This window comes from Harpia harpyja, chromosome 9 (genome assembly GCF_026419915.1).
Source record: "Harpia harpyja isolate bHarHar1 chromosome 9, bHarHar1 primary haplotype, whole genome shotgun sequence".
Taxonomy (NCBI): Eukaryota; Metazoa; Chordata; class Aves; order Accipitriformes; family Accipitridae; genus Harpia; species Harpia harpyja.
The window spans coordinates 15,138,714-15,155,442 of NC_068948.1; the positions used below are offsets into that span (position 1 = coordinate 15,138,714).

At 40.9% G+C, this 16,729-nt stretch overlaps 1 protein-coding gene and 1 long non-coding RNA gene across 2 annotated transcripts; one reads left to right on the forward strand and one right to left on the reverse strand.

Moving 5' to 3' along the window:
- Positions 1-56: 56 nt before the first annotated feature.
- On the reverse strand, positions 57-11,416 carry DNAJA2 (DnaJ heat shock protein family (Hsp40) member A2). The gene is made up of 9 exons (XM_052797581.1): positions 11,229-11,416; positions 8,269-8,328; positions 7,361-7,584; positions 5,860-5,940; positions 5,417-5,550; positions 3,510-3,706; positions 1,634-1,778; positions 1,346-1,473; positions 57-828 (listed from the first exon to the last, which is right to left on the reverse strand). The coding sequence occupies exons 1-9, from the start codon at positions 11,304-11,306 to the stop codon at positions 640-642; spliced, it is 1,236 nt and encodes a 411-aa protein (XP_052653541.1). The 5' UTR covers positions 11,307-11,416; the 3' UTR covers positions 57-639.
- On the forward strand, positions 1,683-5,607 carry LOC128146317 (uncharacterized). The gene is made up of 2 exons (XR_008236728.1): positions 1,683-1,798; positions 2,544-5,607. It is a non-coding gene; the product is annotated as an uncharacterized LOC128146317 (long non-coding RNA).
- Positions 11,417-16,729: the final 5,313 nt, after the last annotated feature.

Below are 16,729 nucleotides of genomic sequence, written 5' to 3' on the forward strand. Positions count from 1 at the left end.
TCATACACAGAATAGATAAAGCCACTGGAAAAGTAAGAGTTACAAGGCAAAATAAATATATTATACACCAACTGCTTTTATTTAATTTCAGAAACCGTTCACAAGATGGTAGAAAAAACTTACAACCACTTCTAATTTAGTCTTCCATTGTTCCCAGTCAGCTCTAAACCCATTATGTGCAAAGCCCATTTACCATGCATCTAGATGATAGATACAGGCTATGAAATTCTTTATTCTACTTGTAGCAGCTTATGCAGGTGCAGCCAAATACCAAGCCTCAGGACAAATTGTACACAAACTTTACAATGTAGAATTTGAATTTAAAATATGAAACTTAAAATCTACACAAAACTGGTAAAAATCAAGCACAGATACGAGGACAAACTTAAAACCCATGTGAAAAGGAGTCTCGTCTTCCTTTGAAGTGCTTTATTCTGCTACACAGTCAAAATGAAGATGTAAGCTTGTGGTTAGTTTAAATTACACTCTGTAGATACTATAGACCAATTTAAAAGTTACACATACAGCAATAGATGTCCATTGGTTCATCTGGATTACTTATACAATCCAGCTGGATTGTTGAAAACAAGTCAGGCAAAATTTGAAAGAAAATCCTTGTGCAACTTTTTAGACAAACGTTTACTGATGGGCACACTGTACCCCAGGTCCATGATGGCTGCTTTCTTCATCAGAACTATCGTTATAAGCTTCACGTCTCTGGCCACCACCTGAACCACGAGTGGTATCAAATTCCTGAAGATCTACCTCTTCCGCATCACCAATTACATTAGGAAATTCTGGTCTAGCTGGCAGAAGATCTTCAAGTTCCTGCCCCAAAAAAAGAACTGTATTCAGTACTGCATCTACAAGTGCTAAATAAAGTGACTAGTTTCCCACAACTTCAAGACTCCCTCTCAGAGCAGGTTCGGTTTACAAGTCCAAGCTGATATAAACCCTGAAGTACATACACATTTAGAAGTATCCAAAGCATTTGTATCAACTGGAAGACACCACTTAAAGAAAACCAAACAGCTCCGTGTATCATCAACCAAAAGTGCAATCAGTAAATACAGTTGCACTCTGAAAACTTATCACACAGCAGCAGGAAGACTCTTCCTCCTGCCCTCGTCTGCCCAACATCTGCACAGCTCTTAAATACAGGTTCCGTAAATTCATATTCCAATGGGCATTTTCAAGTGACATGTTGCCATAAACAATGTTAAAAAGAACAACTGTACTTGCATCTAAATTTAAGCACTGAAAGCAAGCATGTGAGGTACAACACACACACTGTGCACACACTGTCAAATAAGACCACCGCGCTTCTGCTTGAAAAACTACTTACTGAAAGCTTTTCTGGGCTAATCCAGTTATTTTCAGGAAACTGAACGTCAAATTTAATGTAAAGATCCCCCTTCTCAAAAGGATTACGATACTGTGGCATTCCTTCACCTCTGACTACGCGAACACAACCTGAAATTCAGAAAAGTAAGCTGGAGAGTGCTACTTCAGAACAAATCTTTCTCTATGCAATTCTCTTAATTTCTCTAGCCTAGGTTCAGTTAACAGGACAACAAGAATAGGATTAAGTGTTAAAGAATGTCAAAAGAAGTCTTTATCAGGTCAAGTTTACCTGGTTCAATTACTTTTCCAGGAGGATATTTAACCACAATTTGACGTCCATCAAGGTGCTTAAATGTGAACTGAAATCCACACAGTGCTTCAACAAGTCCAATCTTGTGCGTCATATGCAAGTCATTTCCATCCCGCTGGAAGACCTAAAAAATAAAAACAGGAGGTATCTTTTCTAGTCCTATAATTGTATCTCCACAACACTCGTTATTTAGAATTCATTATTATTTATTCTTAAAATTCAATGTCAGAGCAACAGCCTTTGTACAAAGTTAACTTAATTCTGTTAATCAAACAGCTTAAGACACTTGGAAAGTTTGTGCCTGATGGAATTGTCATCGAAGATAAGGCAAACCATACTATATACTATGATGTAAGGTTCAAATTAAACAAGGCGGCCTGTATAGCAGCAGTGCTCTCTTACCCCCAAGATCTTCTACACAAGCAACCTATGAACAAAACTTAGGACAGGTTGACACTACTTCCCCTGCACCGGAGTACAAAAACCACATCTTTGTTTCTCAACATTTAACTAGTCATTGTGCATATCTGCTTCAGCTAACTTTACCTACAGCAGGGCTTTGATCAATTAGTCCACAGCAGTCATAAGTGATCTTTAAGCTGTATCACTCACAATTCTTAATCAGAGTAAATGTAAGCTTTATCCACTGGCAGAACTACGACTCCCACCTCAAGGGAAATTTTAAGAACACTAAAATCTTCACTAAAAGTCAGTCTAGTTTTACTCAGTAGGACACAAGGTACAGTACTTTTCAGAATTGTTAATACTGTAAAAATAGATGTAGTTCTTTAGAAGACTACGACAGAAGTGGCATCTACCATCTGGAATTTGATGCCATCATGCACATCTGACTTCTGTATGCTTACAGACTGTTTCTCCCTTATCATAGTCAAAATCAACTGCGATGCTACGTTTCAACCAGTATTACAGAAGAAAGACGACAGGAACATGTAGAGCTATGCAAAACTGATTGACAAATTAGCAGTCATTGACACAGCTTTGAAAAGCTTACGAAGTACCTAATTTTCAGATAACCAACATTATGTCCTTAATATGTGACTGGAATTTAAATTTGTACCAAATGCTATTCTTTATGTCACAACAGAACTTCCCCCCCACCATCACCATTCCATTCAACATTTTTTCCAGAGTATAACACACAAACTATTTCTTCTTTCATCGTAGTAATACCTGGCCTTTCTAAACAAAAGCATTCAAAAAAAGAAGCAGTCACCTCAACTCTGGCCTAAGGGAGTTTTAACACAGAAAAAGACAAATTGCAATATTTAATGCAAAATTGCAATGTATATACTCCAGAATACAGTAGGCATAAGCCTTAACAAACTAGTATAAAATAATCATGTGTCTTAGTTTTGTTAAATGAATCAGTAACATCAGCATTCTGTGTTATATTTCCACAACCACAGTAGCAGAGATAGAAAGCACTATCTGGGGATTTTAATAGGACTTCCCTGCCGTGTCACAAGACATTGGTAAAAAAGCAACACCTAGCATTTTGTTAGCATCACAAGCAAAGCAGATTGAAGTTAACATCCTGAATGGCTCTTCACTGCATCCACTATATCAAAGTTAGCCTGAGCTTACCCGAGAAAGCTACCTTTTATTAGCATTAGGAGACACCAGAATCTGTATGTCCTCTGGCTACAGACTTGCAAAGTTTTTTCTGGCTCACCATGAAAGCCATGTTACTTGCTATAAATCTATTAAAAGCTATTTACCATCTCTCCCAGAGCTGCAGCTATATGAATTACTTTAAAATGAACAGCCATCTATATCACTTAAATATGAAAGACTAGGATAAAAGGCATTTAAAATATAAACTCAAAAGCATTACCTCATTCTCCTTTTCTTGGAGTAAGAGGACAATATCTCCTGGTTCCACACCTGGAGCCTGATCTGCTTCTCCACTGAATGTAATTCTTTGCCCATGTTTCATGCCTTTGTCTACATGGACTTCAAGTATTTTTACCTCTTTGATCACCTTCTTCCCTTCACATTTTTTACAGCGGTCTTTTTCATTAATTACTTCACCTAAAGAAAGACAAATTTTGAGTTCAGAGATTTCCTCATAATTGCATCAGATTCTGAAGAATAACTATTTTAATGTAAGCTGAAGAATACATGCAACACAACTAGTGATTTAGATATTGCTTTATGAATTCCTCACAAGAGGAAAGGCTTAATTTACCCTAGCTAGAAGAGGGGGAAGACAAAAAAAAAAAAAGGAGGGGGGGGGCGAGGCAGGGAATACAAAGGTACACATAACCTTCCAAGCTGTCTTATCAAGGATTTTGAAAAGAGTGCTTTAGAGAAAGGCAAAACAAGACTTTGTCTATAGCTTCTACCGTTCCTTAAGTTTTGTCTCCTGTATCCTTACCACTCGACTTACTACTCTTAAAAAAAAAAAAAGCCTACTTCTCCATTCCTTGTTATGCTGGAGGATGACAGCTATAAGAGAAAGGATGAAGCTAAAACCAAACTGAAGCATCTCCCCTCCTTTAAAAGTCAGAATACAATTTTCAAACTATTTCAGTGAATTTAGGAAGCTTAGTTCCACTTCTGTTAACAGTGAAAAAAGGATTACTGGGTTCTGTTCACTGACAGCCACATTTTACAATATACCACCACCACCACAAAGTACTATGTAAATGAAGCCAGTAGAACTAGAAAGTCTTGCATACAAAATGGGGGGAAGATAGCTGGTCAAATCACAGTTTCAAGCAAGAGCAATATATAGGTTTTCCCATGGAAAGGATCTAACTTTTTCTGACACATAAGGGATTTCACTTTTATACTCTGAAACTGAATAGTTTTTCCACATTGTCCATCACCTCTAGCAAGGCAAACTGAAGGATGACTATCCAAAACAGCTTAAATTCTCTGTTCCACTTAATCTTTATTTTTCAAGTAAGCTATTGTCTTTGTACAGGCTAACCAAAGCATTAGGCCACATGAACTGTACAATTTCAGTACTTGTTTCCAGTACTGCTCTAAGTGCCACAAGCAGATGCACTTGGCTTAAGACATTAAACTTGCCAGCTTAAACAACCTTTCTGTGAAACAAAATATAACATTATGATGCAGTTGAGACTACTGAATAGGTAGGTTAGGTATGTAAACTGTGAAAACAATATATTCAAAGACAACATCATTTATGAAATGTTTTGACTAGTCACAAAATACAACTCTCTGAAATTCCCAAGTATCAAGAAGAATAAAAACATCCACAAGGTGATGTTACTACTCTGGAAACTGCAGAAGATCTAAAAAGGAATCACATGAAGTGCAGATCTTGTGCTGAACTTGTTCCCCCAAACACAACCAATTCAGCAAAACATATCTTCTTAATTTGAAGTAGTTAAAAATGGAAACCTAAAGTTGGATTTTAACTTAAACCTGTCCTTGGACATTAGGAGTCTGCAAAAAAGCCAAAAGCTCCTAAAACAACAAAATCTTGGTTTTTACTTTTAACACAAGAGTAATAGCAATAAGTAATATTCACATCTAAGTGTTTTTAAAAACAATCAATCCCTACTGCTCAAGCTTCCAGGCTGCTTTTCAGTACATTAAACACTGTAAATCTTGCTGTTCCAAGTAAAATGATTTCTCCATCTTGACAGCAGATTGAGACCCAACTAACTAGGTGGGAGCAAAACTGTCCTGGATAAGTTCCTCCTGAGATTTAACCAGGAGGTTGAATCCAACTAAATGCATTTAGTAACACAGAATAGCTTGGCCTACCTTCTCCGTTGCAGTCAGAGCATACGGACTGCATCTGCTGAACCATTCCAGGAGCCAGCTGTCTGATCATGATACGTACACCTCTACCCCGGCAAGCATTACATTTCTGAACAGCTCCAGCCTTCCCTCCCTGCCTAGAATAGCAAGCACCAGTTGCATGAAAAGTAAGTTTTTCAGAAACATACGACAAACCCCCCCCCCACATCAGTAGGTTAACATTCATAATCGCACTGCCAATTATAGTTAGGTTCTTTCTTCCCCCTTTCCCCCCAAACAAAGCCCTTGAATAGTTCAATTCCATCAACAGTATCATTCAACAATTTTCTAGTCTGAAAGCAGGCTCCAGTAAGTCAAATACTGATAAAGATCTGACATGAGAGATGCTTCATTACACTGTATGCCAACAAAGCAACCAGAGAACTCAGAAATATAAGCAAACTTACCCATTACATGCACTACAAAGGACATTCTTGCTAAGTTGTAGTTTAGTTGTCTTTCCATTATACAGATCTTCTAAAGAGACTCTACAAAACAAAGCATTTCTCCTGGGTTATCATTTAACAACTTACTTTCACCATGTAATTAAAATACTTGCCTAGGCCAAATTAAAGAAAAACAGATCTTCATAAAAAGACTAAATCTGCTATTAAAATAAGATTTTAAAGCACCATTTTCGCTTTCACAAGGAGTCATTAAAAACTATTCCATACATATGAATATACACGTGTAATATTGAACCTAGTTTCAGAGAAAAGCTACAATTTAGTCAGAAAAAAAGATAGGATTGCTTGTGTTTCTCAACAGGAAACAAGCTGATCTAGCATTTTAGGTTTTATTTTACAGTGATAGTGGATTTTTTTGTTGTTGTTGTTCTACCAGGCAGGTGAGAAAAAAAACTCTCCAGACTGTCCTGACAATATTTATAGCATGCAAATGTAAGAATACATACAGAATACTTACTACTGTATTGGGCTTTCCACACTAGATAGTTTAGTGGGGAGGGGTTAGCATGTCCCCAAGGCCACTTAATGATTCAGATTTATTCGTGTTTCAATTTTTTTTAGAAGCTCTTGAATACACTATCAAACTCCAATAACCTTCATCTATTGATAGAAGTTTATGAACACATTTAGTCTTTCTCCTAAAAGGGTTTGTTAGTGGATAGAAATTTCAACTCAGTGTATTGAGAAAAGGTTGCCTGGCATCAGTGTTTACAAATAACAACAAAACCAAAGCTAATTAATAATATAGCATGCAGCACTAGGTACTAAACTAAGCAAGCATGTAAAAGTAAACAGACTTTACTAAGCACGGTTTGCCAACCACAGGAAAGATGCAGCTTAACTTAAGAACTTAGAAAGAACCTGCTCAGCAGGTACAAAGCCAGTCATTACTGCAAGCAGAGATCTACAAAACACAATTAGATGTGATATTCAAGCATGGCTTTAAAAAAAAAAAACAACAAAAAAACCCAAAACTAAACCCAAACCCACCACACACACTTTTCCATTAATTATGCAGTTCAACTTTAGTTCCAGTTGGTATTGCACTATGAAAGCAAGTCAACTTAAGTCTTTCCAAAGCCTTAGTACCTCTGCTTCCCTAAGAATCCAGCTAATGAGCAATACTCAGTTGTTGAATGCTTTTTCAGATTAGAACTTCCAAACATAATTAAGGAGCAAAACCAAGGAAAGTAATGCTAACAAAGTATATACAGGCTAATAACCAGGCAAAGCAAAGTATGAGGTAGTCGGTAAGATTAACCAATCATGAAAAGTAATTTGAGATGACTGCCTTCTGGGCTACACACAACACACAGGTCTGAAAAGCAGGTGCAGACTGCAGAATATCTCAACCAAGAAGCATATTACAAACATAAACTAGACGAGTCAAGTACTGATCAGGAAAGCCTGAAAGTACAAATCGCAGTATCAAGATACTCACTTGAGTGGATGCATCATATCTTCTCCTCTTCTTCTACCATTACGACTTCTACTCTGACCACCCATGAAATTGAACAATCCACCACCAAAGATATGGGAGAAAATATCGTCCATTCCACTGCTTCCACCGCTACCTTCTCGAAGACCCTGTTCTCCATATCTATCATATAACTCACGTTTCTCTGGATTTGACAATACTTCATAGGCAAAGCTTATTTCTTTGAACTAGAAGAGGAACAGAGTCAAAACAGTGCATGATAATTTATAACTTCAAGGGAGCATTTTACTACTGTTTCTTGCCCAGCATGAACACCCAATTAAGAAGGTACACAACGGAACAGTTTTCCACCCTCATTCTAGTATGCAAGACTTAAAAGTCAGACTTGGGCTTAGCTGTGTTACCACTTATCATAAAATATGACATTTTATTGCAAAACTTAATTTACTTTGTCAATTTGACTGAGTCAACTTAATCGACATTTTTTTAATTGTTATTAGCATAACAAATCTAATACAACATTCCACATATGTAATTTGTTTTATGCTGCAGCACTTTCAAGAACCTCCACACGTATTTTTCCATGTTGGAAAAACTTGGAAAACTGACTTTTTCAAATACCTATGTAGATGCCAATGCCAGCTGACACCATCTCAGCAGATGAAGAGAGGTGGTTTTTCCCTTAGCATTACCTTCTCAACCGATTTGACTCAGTCAACTGCTGCATTTTTTCCACGAGGTACACTGGTAGATTTTGAGATTGGGAAGAAGCAGACAAGACAGGGTTCCCTCTCACAGTTATTATTTTTTAACAACTTGTAACAGCAATCCCGCAACACCTGTATTTGGTCCCTTAGATCCTACTGTAATAGTAAACTTCAGCAGTTTAAAAAAAAAAAAAAAAGTCTTACTTTGTCCCCTGCATTTGGATTCTTATCAGGATGGTATTCCTTGGCCAGCTTTCGGTATGCCTAGTTGAAAGAGGTACAAACTTAGTTTAAATTTTGATTCATCAGTTCTTTTCTGAGAAACTCAAGTAGTATCTCCAGAAAGAAAGAAAACCCTAATAAAGCAAAGTGAGAAAATGAGTGTTTTCAAATCACTCGTACGTTGAAATGGTACATAAAAAACTTTGACATTGCTATATGCATAAATTAAATACACTTGGATTTAAACATAACTACAGCACACAATAGCTAGAACTAGTTTTCCTGCTTATCTTAACTTACAGGAGGAATCACACTGGACTTTCATTAAAATTACTTACTCTACAGAACCCACTCAAAACCTACAATATGACAATTTAAGTTTCAACCCGTTTGTCTTTCACCTATCACAGCAATACATTAACAACAAAATGGCTGCCTCAGCTTCTCATTCAACCCTATCAGTCAATCCTCACAATAATCACTTTATTTTTCCTTACCTACCAATAATGGCAGGTTTCATCTCACTTTGAACCAAGTATATGAGTTACGTGTGCAGAAATGTATAGATGATTGCTTTTAATTAACTTCATTGTTCTAAAACAGTAGGAGGAATGAGTACAGCCAAATCTCCAGACGAGATTTTTCAGAAAGCGCTTTTTTTTGACCAGTACTTTGACTCTCAGGACCATTACTTTTTCTACAGCGCTACTTCATCTGTTTTGCTTATACTTTAGAGGATCAAAGCAAATAACAGGACAGGCAGAGACTTTTCCTACAATTTGAGTTTTTGACAGTAAAGACCTCAACTCTTCCCCCACTCCACCTCAACGCCCCCCAGTAACAATCAGGGGACAGATATTAATAAGTTACATGGTATACAGTCTTTTATTTTTTTAATTATACACATTAAAAAAGCTACAGCGATGCAACCGCAAACAACTGCAACACTGGTTCTTAAGAGTGCATTTTTCAAAAGCTCTATTTCTGTAGAACTGAGCATCTAAATTAGCTCTTTAGAACTACATTAAGAGAGCTTTACACACAAAGCTTTACAGAGATCACAACTTTCCATTTTGTACTGGAACAAGTAAGATTCCTTTTTTGTATCTGCACAGTTACTTCTCTTTACTGATTATCTTGAAATACTCCATACTTCTGCATGCAATCAAAAAATAAAGTTTGATAAGGAACTAATGAAACAAAAATAGTGCATTGATATTACAAGCCAAATATTCTAAACCACAGTAAGCGCAAAGAACAAAAATCATAGGTCTTATAGAACAAATTACCCATCAGTAACAAAGCATAATCTTCCACAAACCTACATATGTAACAAAAAAGGATTTTCCCCACATATTTTAAGGAGTCTAACCAAGAAAAAAAAACCAGAACACTAAACTGAAAACCTACATAACATTATCTAATCAGGAAAAAAGGAGCTTGCGTGGCGGTCTTTAAAAAGAGAGAGCGCTCATGTCCTTGCCGATAACAGCATTCCAGTTTAGAACGATTCTTCGGACCACCCATGGCCCAGAAGGAAGCTACCACTATTTATTTAATCAGAAACAGATCCAGAATCAAGGTCTGCACTAACACCATATTATAACTTGAATAAAAGTTAATTTAACTAATCAGTGTTAAAGCTTGTTCTCTCAACCCCTTTTGACTAAGCTGTTACCTATTTATTTTCACTTTCCTATACTGTTATATATAGGTTAAAATATCAGATTAATAAAGCATCCATGTGACCTCTCATTGACAATGAGATATAGATTAACTTCTTGCCATTGCAGGCAGTTGGAAACTTTACACTCCATAAGTCTAATCCATAGCAATTAATATTGAGCAGCACAGGTTATCTGAGTGGAAAACCGCTATCAGTTTCTCATTCTTACAGGACACAAATACCTTTAAGAGTATTTAGTAAAAAAAAAAAAATATATATATATTCTACTCAATTGTGTTCGGTATACAGCACTATCTTCTCACTGCACGCCTTCCACCTCTAACACTATTTCAACACTGCAATTGCCTATCCCTGCACAAATTAGGCTACCACATGCATGATGGGTAACGCAGAGTTGTTAATACCAGCACCACCCATCAGCGGAAGCAGGTCACTGCTAGTAAACTGTCTGGTTAATTATCCTCCCTCACGTGTAAATGGCCATTAAACCCTTTTAGAAAAAAGTGGTTTATACGCTACAGAATGAACCGGACGTGGTGAATCGTTACACTGACGACCTGGCTCCAAGTTTTCACCTCGCTTCTTTGTTTACCTTACCTTGCGGCTTTCAGCCGGTGAGGTATCGCGTATAGAAGCAAAACGAAACCTTACTAAGGCCTACACGTGGGGCAGACAATGGCTCCAGCGAGAATCCACCGGTCGGTCCTTCACGAGGATTTTCACACCCCGTGAGCCTTCCGCCGGCTGCCAACACCGCTCTGCCGCGCGGGAGGGACGCGGCGCCGCGGGGGCGAGACGAGCAGAGTCCCGCCGGCGCCCGCAGCCGACGCGGGCCCCGGCGGCACCGGGACGGGGACGCGGGGCGCACGGCCGGGCCCCGCTGCTCCCTCCTCCCGCCGGTCTCCCTGCCCTCCCCTCCCCTCCCTCCTCCGGGGCCCGCCCGCGAGCCGGGCCCCGGCAGCTCCGCGGCGCGGCCTACCGACGCGGCACCGGGCGCCTTCACCCGGCGCCGCACCCTTCCCCCCCCTCCGCGGGCCTCAGCCGCGCGGGCCGCCGCCGCCGCCCTCAGGCCATGCTCCCCGCGCCCGCGGCCTTCCCTCGGCTCCGCTCCCCCTTGCCTCCCGCCGGCCCCGTGCCCGCCTACAGCCGCCCCGCGGGGCCCTGCCCGGCGGCAAGCCCGCCCCCTCCCCCCGCGGCGCTGCCGCCCGGTCTTCCTCGGGCGCCGGCCGCCGCCGCCGCCGCCCCTACCCCGCACCTTCTTGAGCTCGTTGTCGGAGGCCCCGGGCGGCACCCCCAGGATGTCGTAGAGCTTCGTGTCGGCCACGTTCGCCATGGCGGCAGCGGGCGGCGGGCGCAGGCCGGAACGGGGCGAGGGGCGGCGAGGACGAGACCGGGAGCAGGACGAAAGCCGCCGCAACGTCACGCGCAGACTCCTACGTCACCACGCCGCGACGCGAGAGGAGCCCGCCCGCCCCCTCGCCCTTCGGCGGCGCGGCCCCGCCCCCTCGGCCCACTTCGGGCGCCTGACCCAGTTCCGGCACGGCGCGGCAGGGGGCGCTCGCGTCGGGGGGCTCGCGCCGCCACCCGCAACGGCCGCGCCCGGGAGGCGGGAAGAAGCCGTGAGGGAAGGGACGGGACGGGGGCGTGCGGGTGCTGAGGCGGCGGGGGGGTGGGCTGACAGCCCCGAACAGGGAGGAGGCGGCTCCCGTCCTGAAGTTTGAACCGGCAGAGAGGAGCGTTGCACATGGAAACGGCATCCTCGCTTTTCCCCCCATGTCATTTCGAAGCCTGAAATTCCAGTGCCCATGAGCGTGCTCCCCCGCAGCCCTCCTCCTGGCACGATTCCTCCTTGCTCCCCAAGTATGTTACTGACGTTTATGGGGCAAGGGGCACCCGTGCACCAACCTGCTGCCTCACTCAAGCACCAACGTCTTCTTCACGGAGGCATTGCTAAGGCTTCTGTAGCTATAAATAGCATCGGTAGCCATCTGCTCCATTTTTGCGTTTTGTTCCACTTCTGGGATCTTAAAAAAAGAGCACGTTTCTTTGCTAGGCCTAAAGCGACTGACAGGAGCAAAGTGTACTTGAGTGGTGCAGGGGCCCCGAGGCCCTTAGCTAGACACCGCTTTCAGCAGGCAAATAAAAAGGCCGGTTGTGTTTAAGGAGAGGTTTGTCTCAAAGCCTGGCCAGGAGAGCAGCTACTGAGCATTTTTCCTCAGGTGTGGCCTCTTGGCCGTTAGCCCCTCATTAGGCAGGGGCTGCCCGAAGGCTCTAAAACCTGTGGAAGGTGCCTGGTTGAGGAAGACAGAATGGGGCCTTTGTAAGGGCAGAAAGCCAACAATAGCTTAGTGGTCTCTCTATGGGCAAGTATCAGAGGAGGTGCTCCTTGAGGAAGAGGTGAGCCAGGCTGAGTCCTGAGGAGAGTCTGCTGGGACTTGATTAGTTGACCTGGCATGTGAGAGAGCAGAAAAGGCCCTTTGAAGCGATTCACGGATTTGTGGAGTAGAAATTTGAATAGGCCCCTTACTTGAGGGGAGCAGAACTGAGCGCTCAAAGGCTTTTTCCCTCACTGTCTGTAGGGGGGTTCTTCATCTTTAGTTCCTTGACACAGCTTGTGGTTGCAATGGCTGTAGAGGGAAATGCAGTCTGCTGGTGGCTTCTCTGCTCCTTCTTAGGCTGGTGTTTATGGGGCCCTAAATTCCATCATTGTGTTTATTCAGTCTGGCATAATCTGATTCAGTAGATGATGGTAATATCTGCCTCTGGTGTTGCAGGTATGGCAGCAGTCAAGACCTTCAAAGGAACATGGAGACTAGTTTTGGAGGGAGAAATAGAGTGGCCGGGCAGAGAAGAGACTGTAATTAGAATAATAATGGACTGTAATTATTAGTCTGGTTCAGAGATGTGCAGAAAGAAAAAGAAAAAAAGCCTCATAAGGAGAAGTATGTTACTTTGGTATTTTTGTAGGCTGGGTGTACAGCCTTTGGTAATTGCATGCTTTAACGTATGTGGCTGAAACCAATAAGGCTTCGCAATGTGGCTTACCTGTGTTTTGCGCTGCCTGGCTTAATCTTTTATTTTGGCAAGGCTGAATTCAGCTGCACTAGGAGCTGTTTGGCATGCATACCTGGCTTGACTATTTTGGACTGTGCTCACTTACAGATTGATATGTTTCTAGAGAAGGGGTTTTGGGTTTGGTTTTGGTTTTGACATACAGGATTTTCTTTTTAGTGGGCAGTCAGGTAAGAAGAAAAGTTAGGAGTGTGTGGAGGAGCACTTCTTTGCCCTACAAGTCAGACTTAAAATTTCAGGAGTTAAGCAGAATCATCAGGACTGATATAAGCAGTATTTAAAATACCATAGGATAGCATTTATATGTATCATTGCATTTAAAAAAAAAAAAAAATCTAAAGACCTGAGAAAGTGAGCTAGCCCAAACCAGTGGGGTGCCATTCATATCTATGCCTGTAGGGATGAAGTTCAGCAACAGTATGATTCAGCCCAGACTTACCTGTCCTGTGAGCTTAGTGGCTTGTTTGCAAGTCAAGCCAGAGTGTGAGCCAGCAGATTGATGGATACTAAGAATGGTAGGTGAACTTGGTGTATCAACTTGAACCCAAGCTAAGGAGGCAATTTAGAAGCAGTGTTTGTATACTTTCTTCTCCCTTGCCAAAATATCCTTGTTACTACAGGCCTGTTTTATGTGTTACACAACCAAACCATGCAATAAATAATAAGAAAACTCCTCTGGGATGAAACTTTACATTTTATTTTCAAGTGATGCTAAAGAATCACAAGCTTGAATGATTACCTTTTTATTAAATTAAAATGCAGATAAATAGCAAGGTAGAGTTTCCTCTTCCTGCATACCAATTTTTAACACCAACTTGTGAGTTGTACTGACAGAACGTTAGACACGCAGCTGAAATGTTGTGTCTTCCCCCACTTTTTTTTGTTAATGCTTGCATGTTGTCTTTGTTTTCTTTGTATGTCTCTCAATTTTTTTAGTTGTTTTCCTCCTCCTACAGATAAAAGCTTTTTCATTTAGTTTCTAATGTTACTATTATCACACAATGTGATGAAAAATAGTTGTGATATGAAGTTTTCTTTGTTTTTAAATAGACCGCACAACTCTCAGCTCTTTGAGGTCTTGTTTTGGCCTTACACAGGCATGAAAAGGGATCATTCAAATTCAGTTCTTGTTTCAGGCCTTTTTTGCTTTCTTTATATGAAACAAATTGAATTTCTCTTTTAAGATGAAGCATTTTACATGCTTCCTTAGAAATCAAATAAACATTGATTATGTTTATCACTGGACAATCAGAAAGAGATCAGTTTCATGTTACTGCAAAAGAAAAATAACCCCCTTCAAGTTTATTTATCAAGTTATTTTATGTGCTTAGCATGGTCTTAACATGAAAATATGAGCAGGCATTGCTGACTCCTGCTTAAATATGAGCAGGCATTGCTGACTCCTGCTTAAATCTAATACTATACAATGGCATTTAAATTTTGAAAAGTGTTCTGTTTAAATACTCCTGAAGAAGAATGCAGTTACATTGTTAAAAAAAAAAAAAAAAAATTGCAGGCCCTACATGGCCATTGCTTTGAACCTCTTTGGTATCAACTTTCATCAGATAAGGCAGTTGGTATATTGTGCACACTGCCTGATTTCTAGAACTCTTCGACTATGGAAAGAAAGCAAGCCAGTAAAGAACAAAGAAAGAACCTGAAGCTTGTAGAGAATTTTAAGACTCACTAACTGAAGAGCCTGTTAGGAAGTGGGCAGCTGCCTGCACTGGCAGGTGTAGAAGGCACAACAAGCAGGACTTTTGTGCCAGCCATCTGTTCCCTTGCTGGTCAGGAAGAGCACCCTGCCTGCCCCCACCCAAATTCTCCTGACTAGGGAAGCAGGCTTGAGTTTTGTGATATGGTCAGAACAAAAGATTTAGTTTATTGTCCTGCCCCAGCTGTGGTGATGAAACCCAGGGCTGCCTGACAGGTACCCCTGTGCAGCACCAGTAATATGAGTTGCATACCTTATTCCTTTTGCCCTTTCCCGGCCCTCGTTTTGGCTGTCCTTACACCTCTGTTTTTCCATCCCAGTCTCCTCCCAAATAAACAACCCACCCCTAATTACTTGTTCCCAATTGGTCCCAGTTTTGTTACATCTGTACTCAGATTTGGGTTACTTAGATAGTCTTGGCCTTACATGGTATTACTGATACGGTTACCTAGGTGCTGTTGGCCTTGTATGACTTTACTCCCTGAAAGGTTCCTAGTAGTCCCTTCCAGTTATCTCTGATGTCTGGCAATTTCTCCTGTAACTCCCCCTTAAGCACCTGTGGGATCTGGCCACCCTCACAGCACTATTTGTAACTTTTGTTGCCGTCTCATAGTGTTATTTTTAATTCCTAGTGATATTTTTTTATGTCATGTCCAGTAGTTTTCCACAGCTTGTTCAGTTAACTGAATCACATGTCAAAACCTCGTCAGTGGCCTGTCACTTGCCTGCAATCCTGAGCATAGCTGAATAACTGATAGAAAACCAGAATATTAAATAGTTACTTTTAACTGAGTTTTTGTTCTCTTTTTATATATAAACATTTAAATGCTATGCATTTTTTCATTACAAAATGAAAGTAGACATCAGCGAACAGGGGTACGTCAGCAGGTAGTGTCATAACAAGCTCAGAAGACTGTACTGTAGAAATCTGTTAAGGGGGAGCAGAGAGGGAGATAGCTTAAGTGATTTTCTTTCTGAATTAGAAAGAACAACAACTTAGGAGCTCCACATTTTTAAACCGATTTATCCAGGCAGTGGGGCTCTACTAGATTTTTCCTTCTGAAGGGTATGTGACAAATCTTTTTTTCTTGCAAGTGGAGTGTTTTGAGTTTGGATTTAGGTTTGGGGGTTTTTGGGTATGGTGTTTTGCTTTTGTTACATAGGGAAATTATTGTACTTTTTGCCTGCATACAGGCTGTTGTCAGAGATCACAGAGATGCCAACAGATCCCATGTTAGCAACATGGGCAGGGGAAAGGCAGTTCTTTAATTTCCTCCTCACTGACAGAGGTTTCTGTGGGAAGAACAAGTGGTGTTCAGTGTTATGTACAGACCTTTTTGAAGATTGGGAGGGGATCAGAAAAATACGCAAAGAAAATTCATCAATTTTATCTTTTCTCTTCCCAATAAACTCTTGGTCAGGTACCTTCTTCTGTGAGCCAACGCAAGATAAATTGAAAGTTTCAACACTAGTTTGGCATACAGTTTCTGAGCTAAAGTTATGAAATACTAAGATTATCAGGCTGAATTTGTAATGGTCTTTAGCAAGATGGAAAGCCTTTTTTTTCTAAGCTTAGGAGAAAGCTCAAAAGGATTGTTATTTTATCCTATAGTAAGAGCTGGATGAGTAAAGAAAAAAAAAAGGCATATCTGTGTAAATAAAAACCAAAAAAGTGTGTGTGTGCATATATGTATTGAAAAATTGACATTGCAAGAAGTTTCCTTCTTCATTTGAGTTGCATCTACTGGGAACCCATATCAATGATTCTCTGTAAGCATTGTACTAAGCAATGTCTTAGAATAAACTGTGTATTTGCATCTGTGCCTATGTCTTAACACTGGATAAGCATTTAACACAGTAAAATTCCAACTCATTATTCTAAACACAACTTTTATTATTATTTAACCCTTTCATTATCTTGTGTATTTGCTTGGCTTTTCTTGTCTGTTGCTCGTCGTGCTAAAACTGTG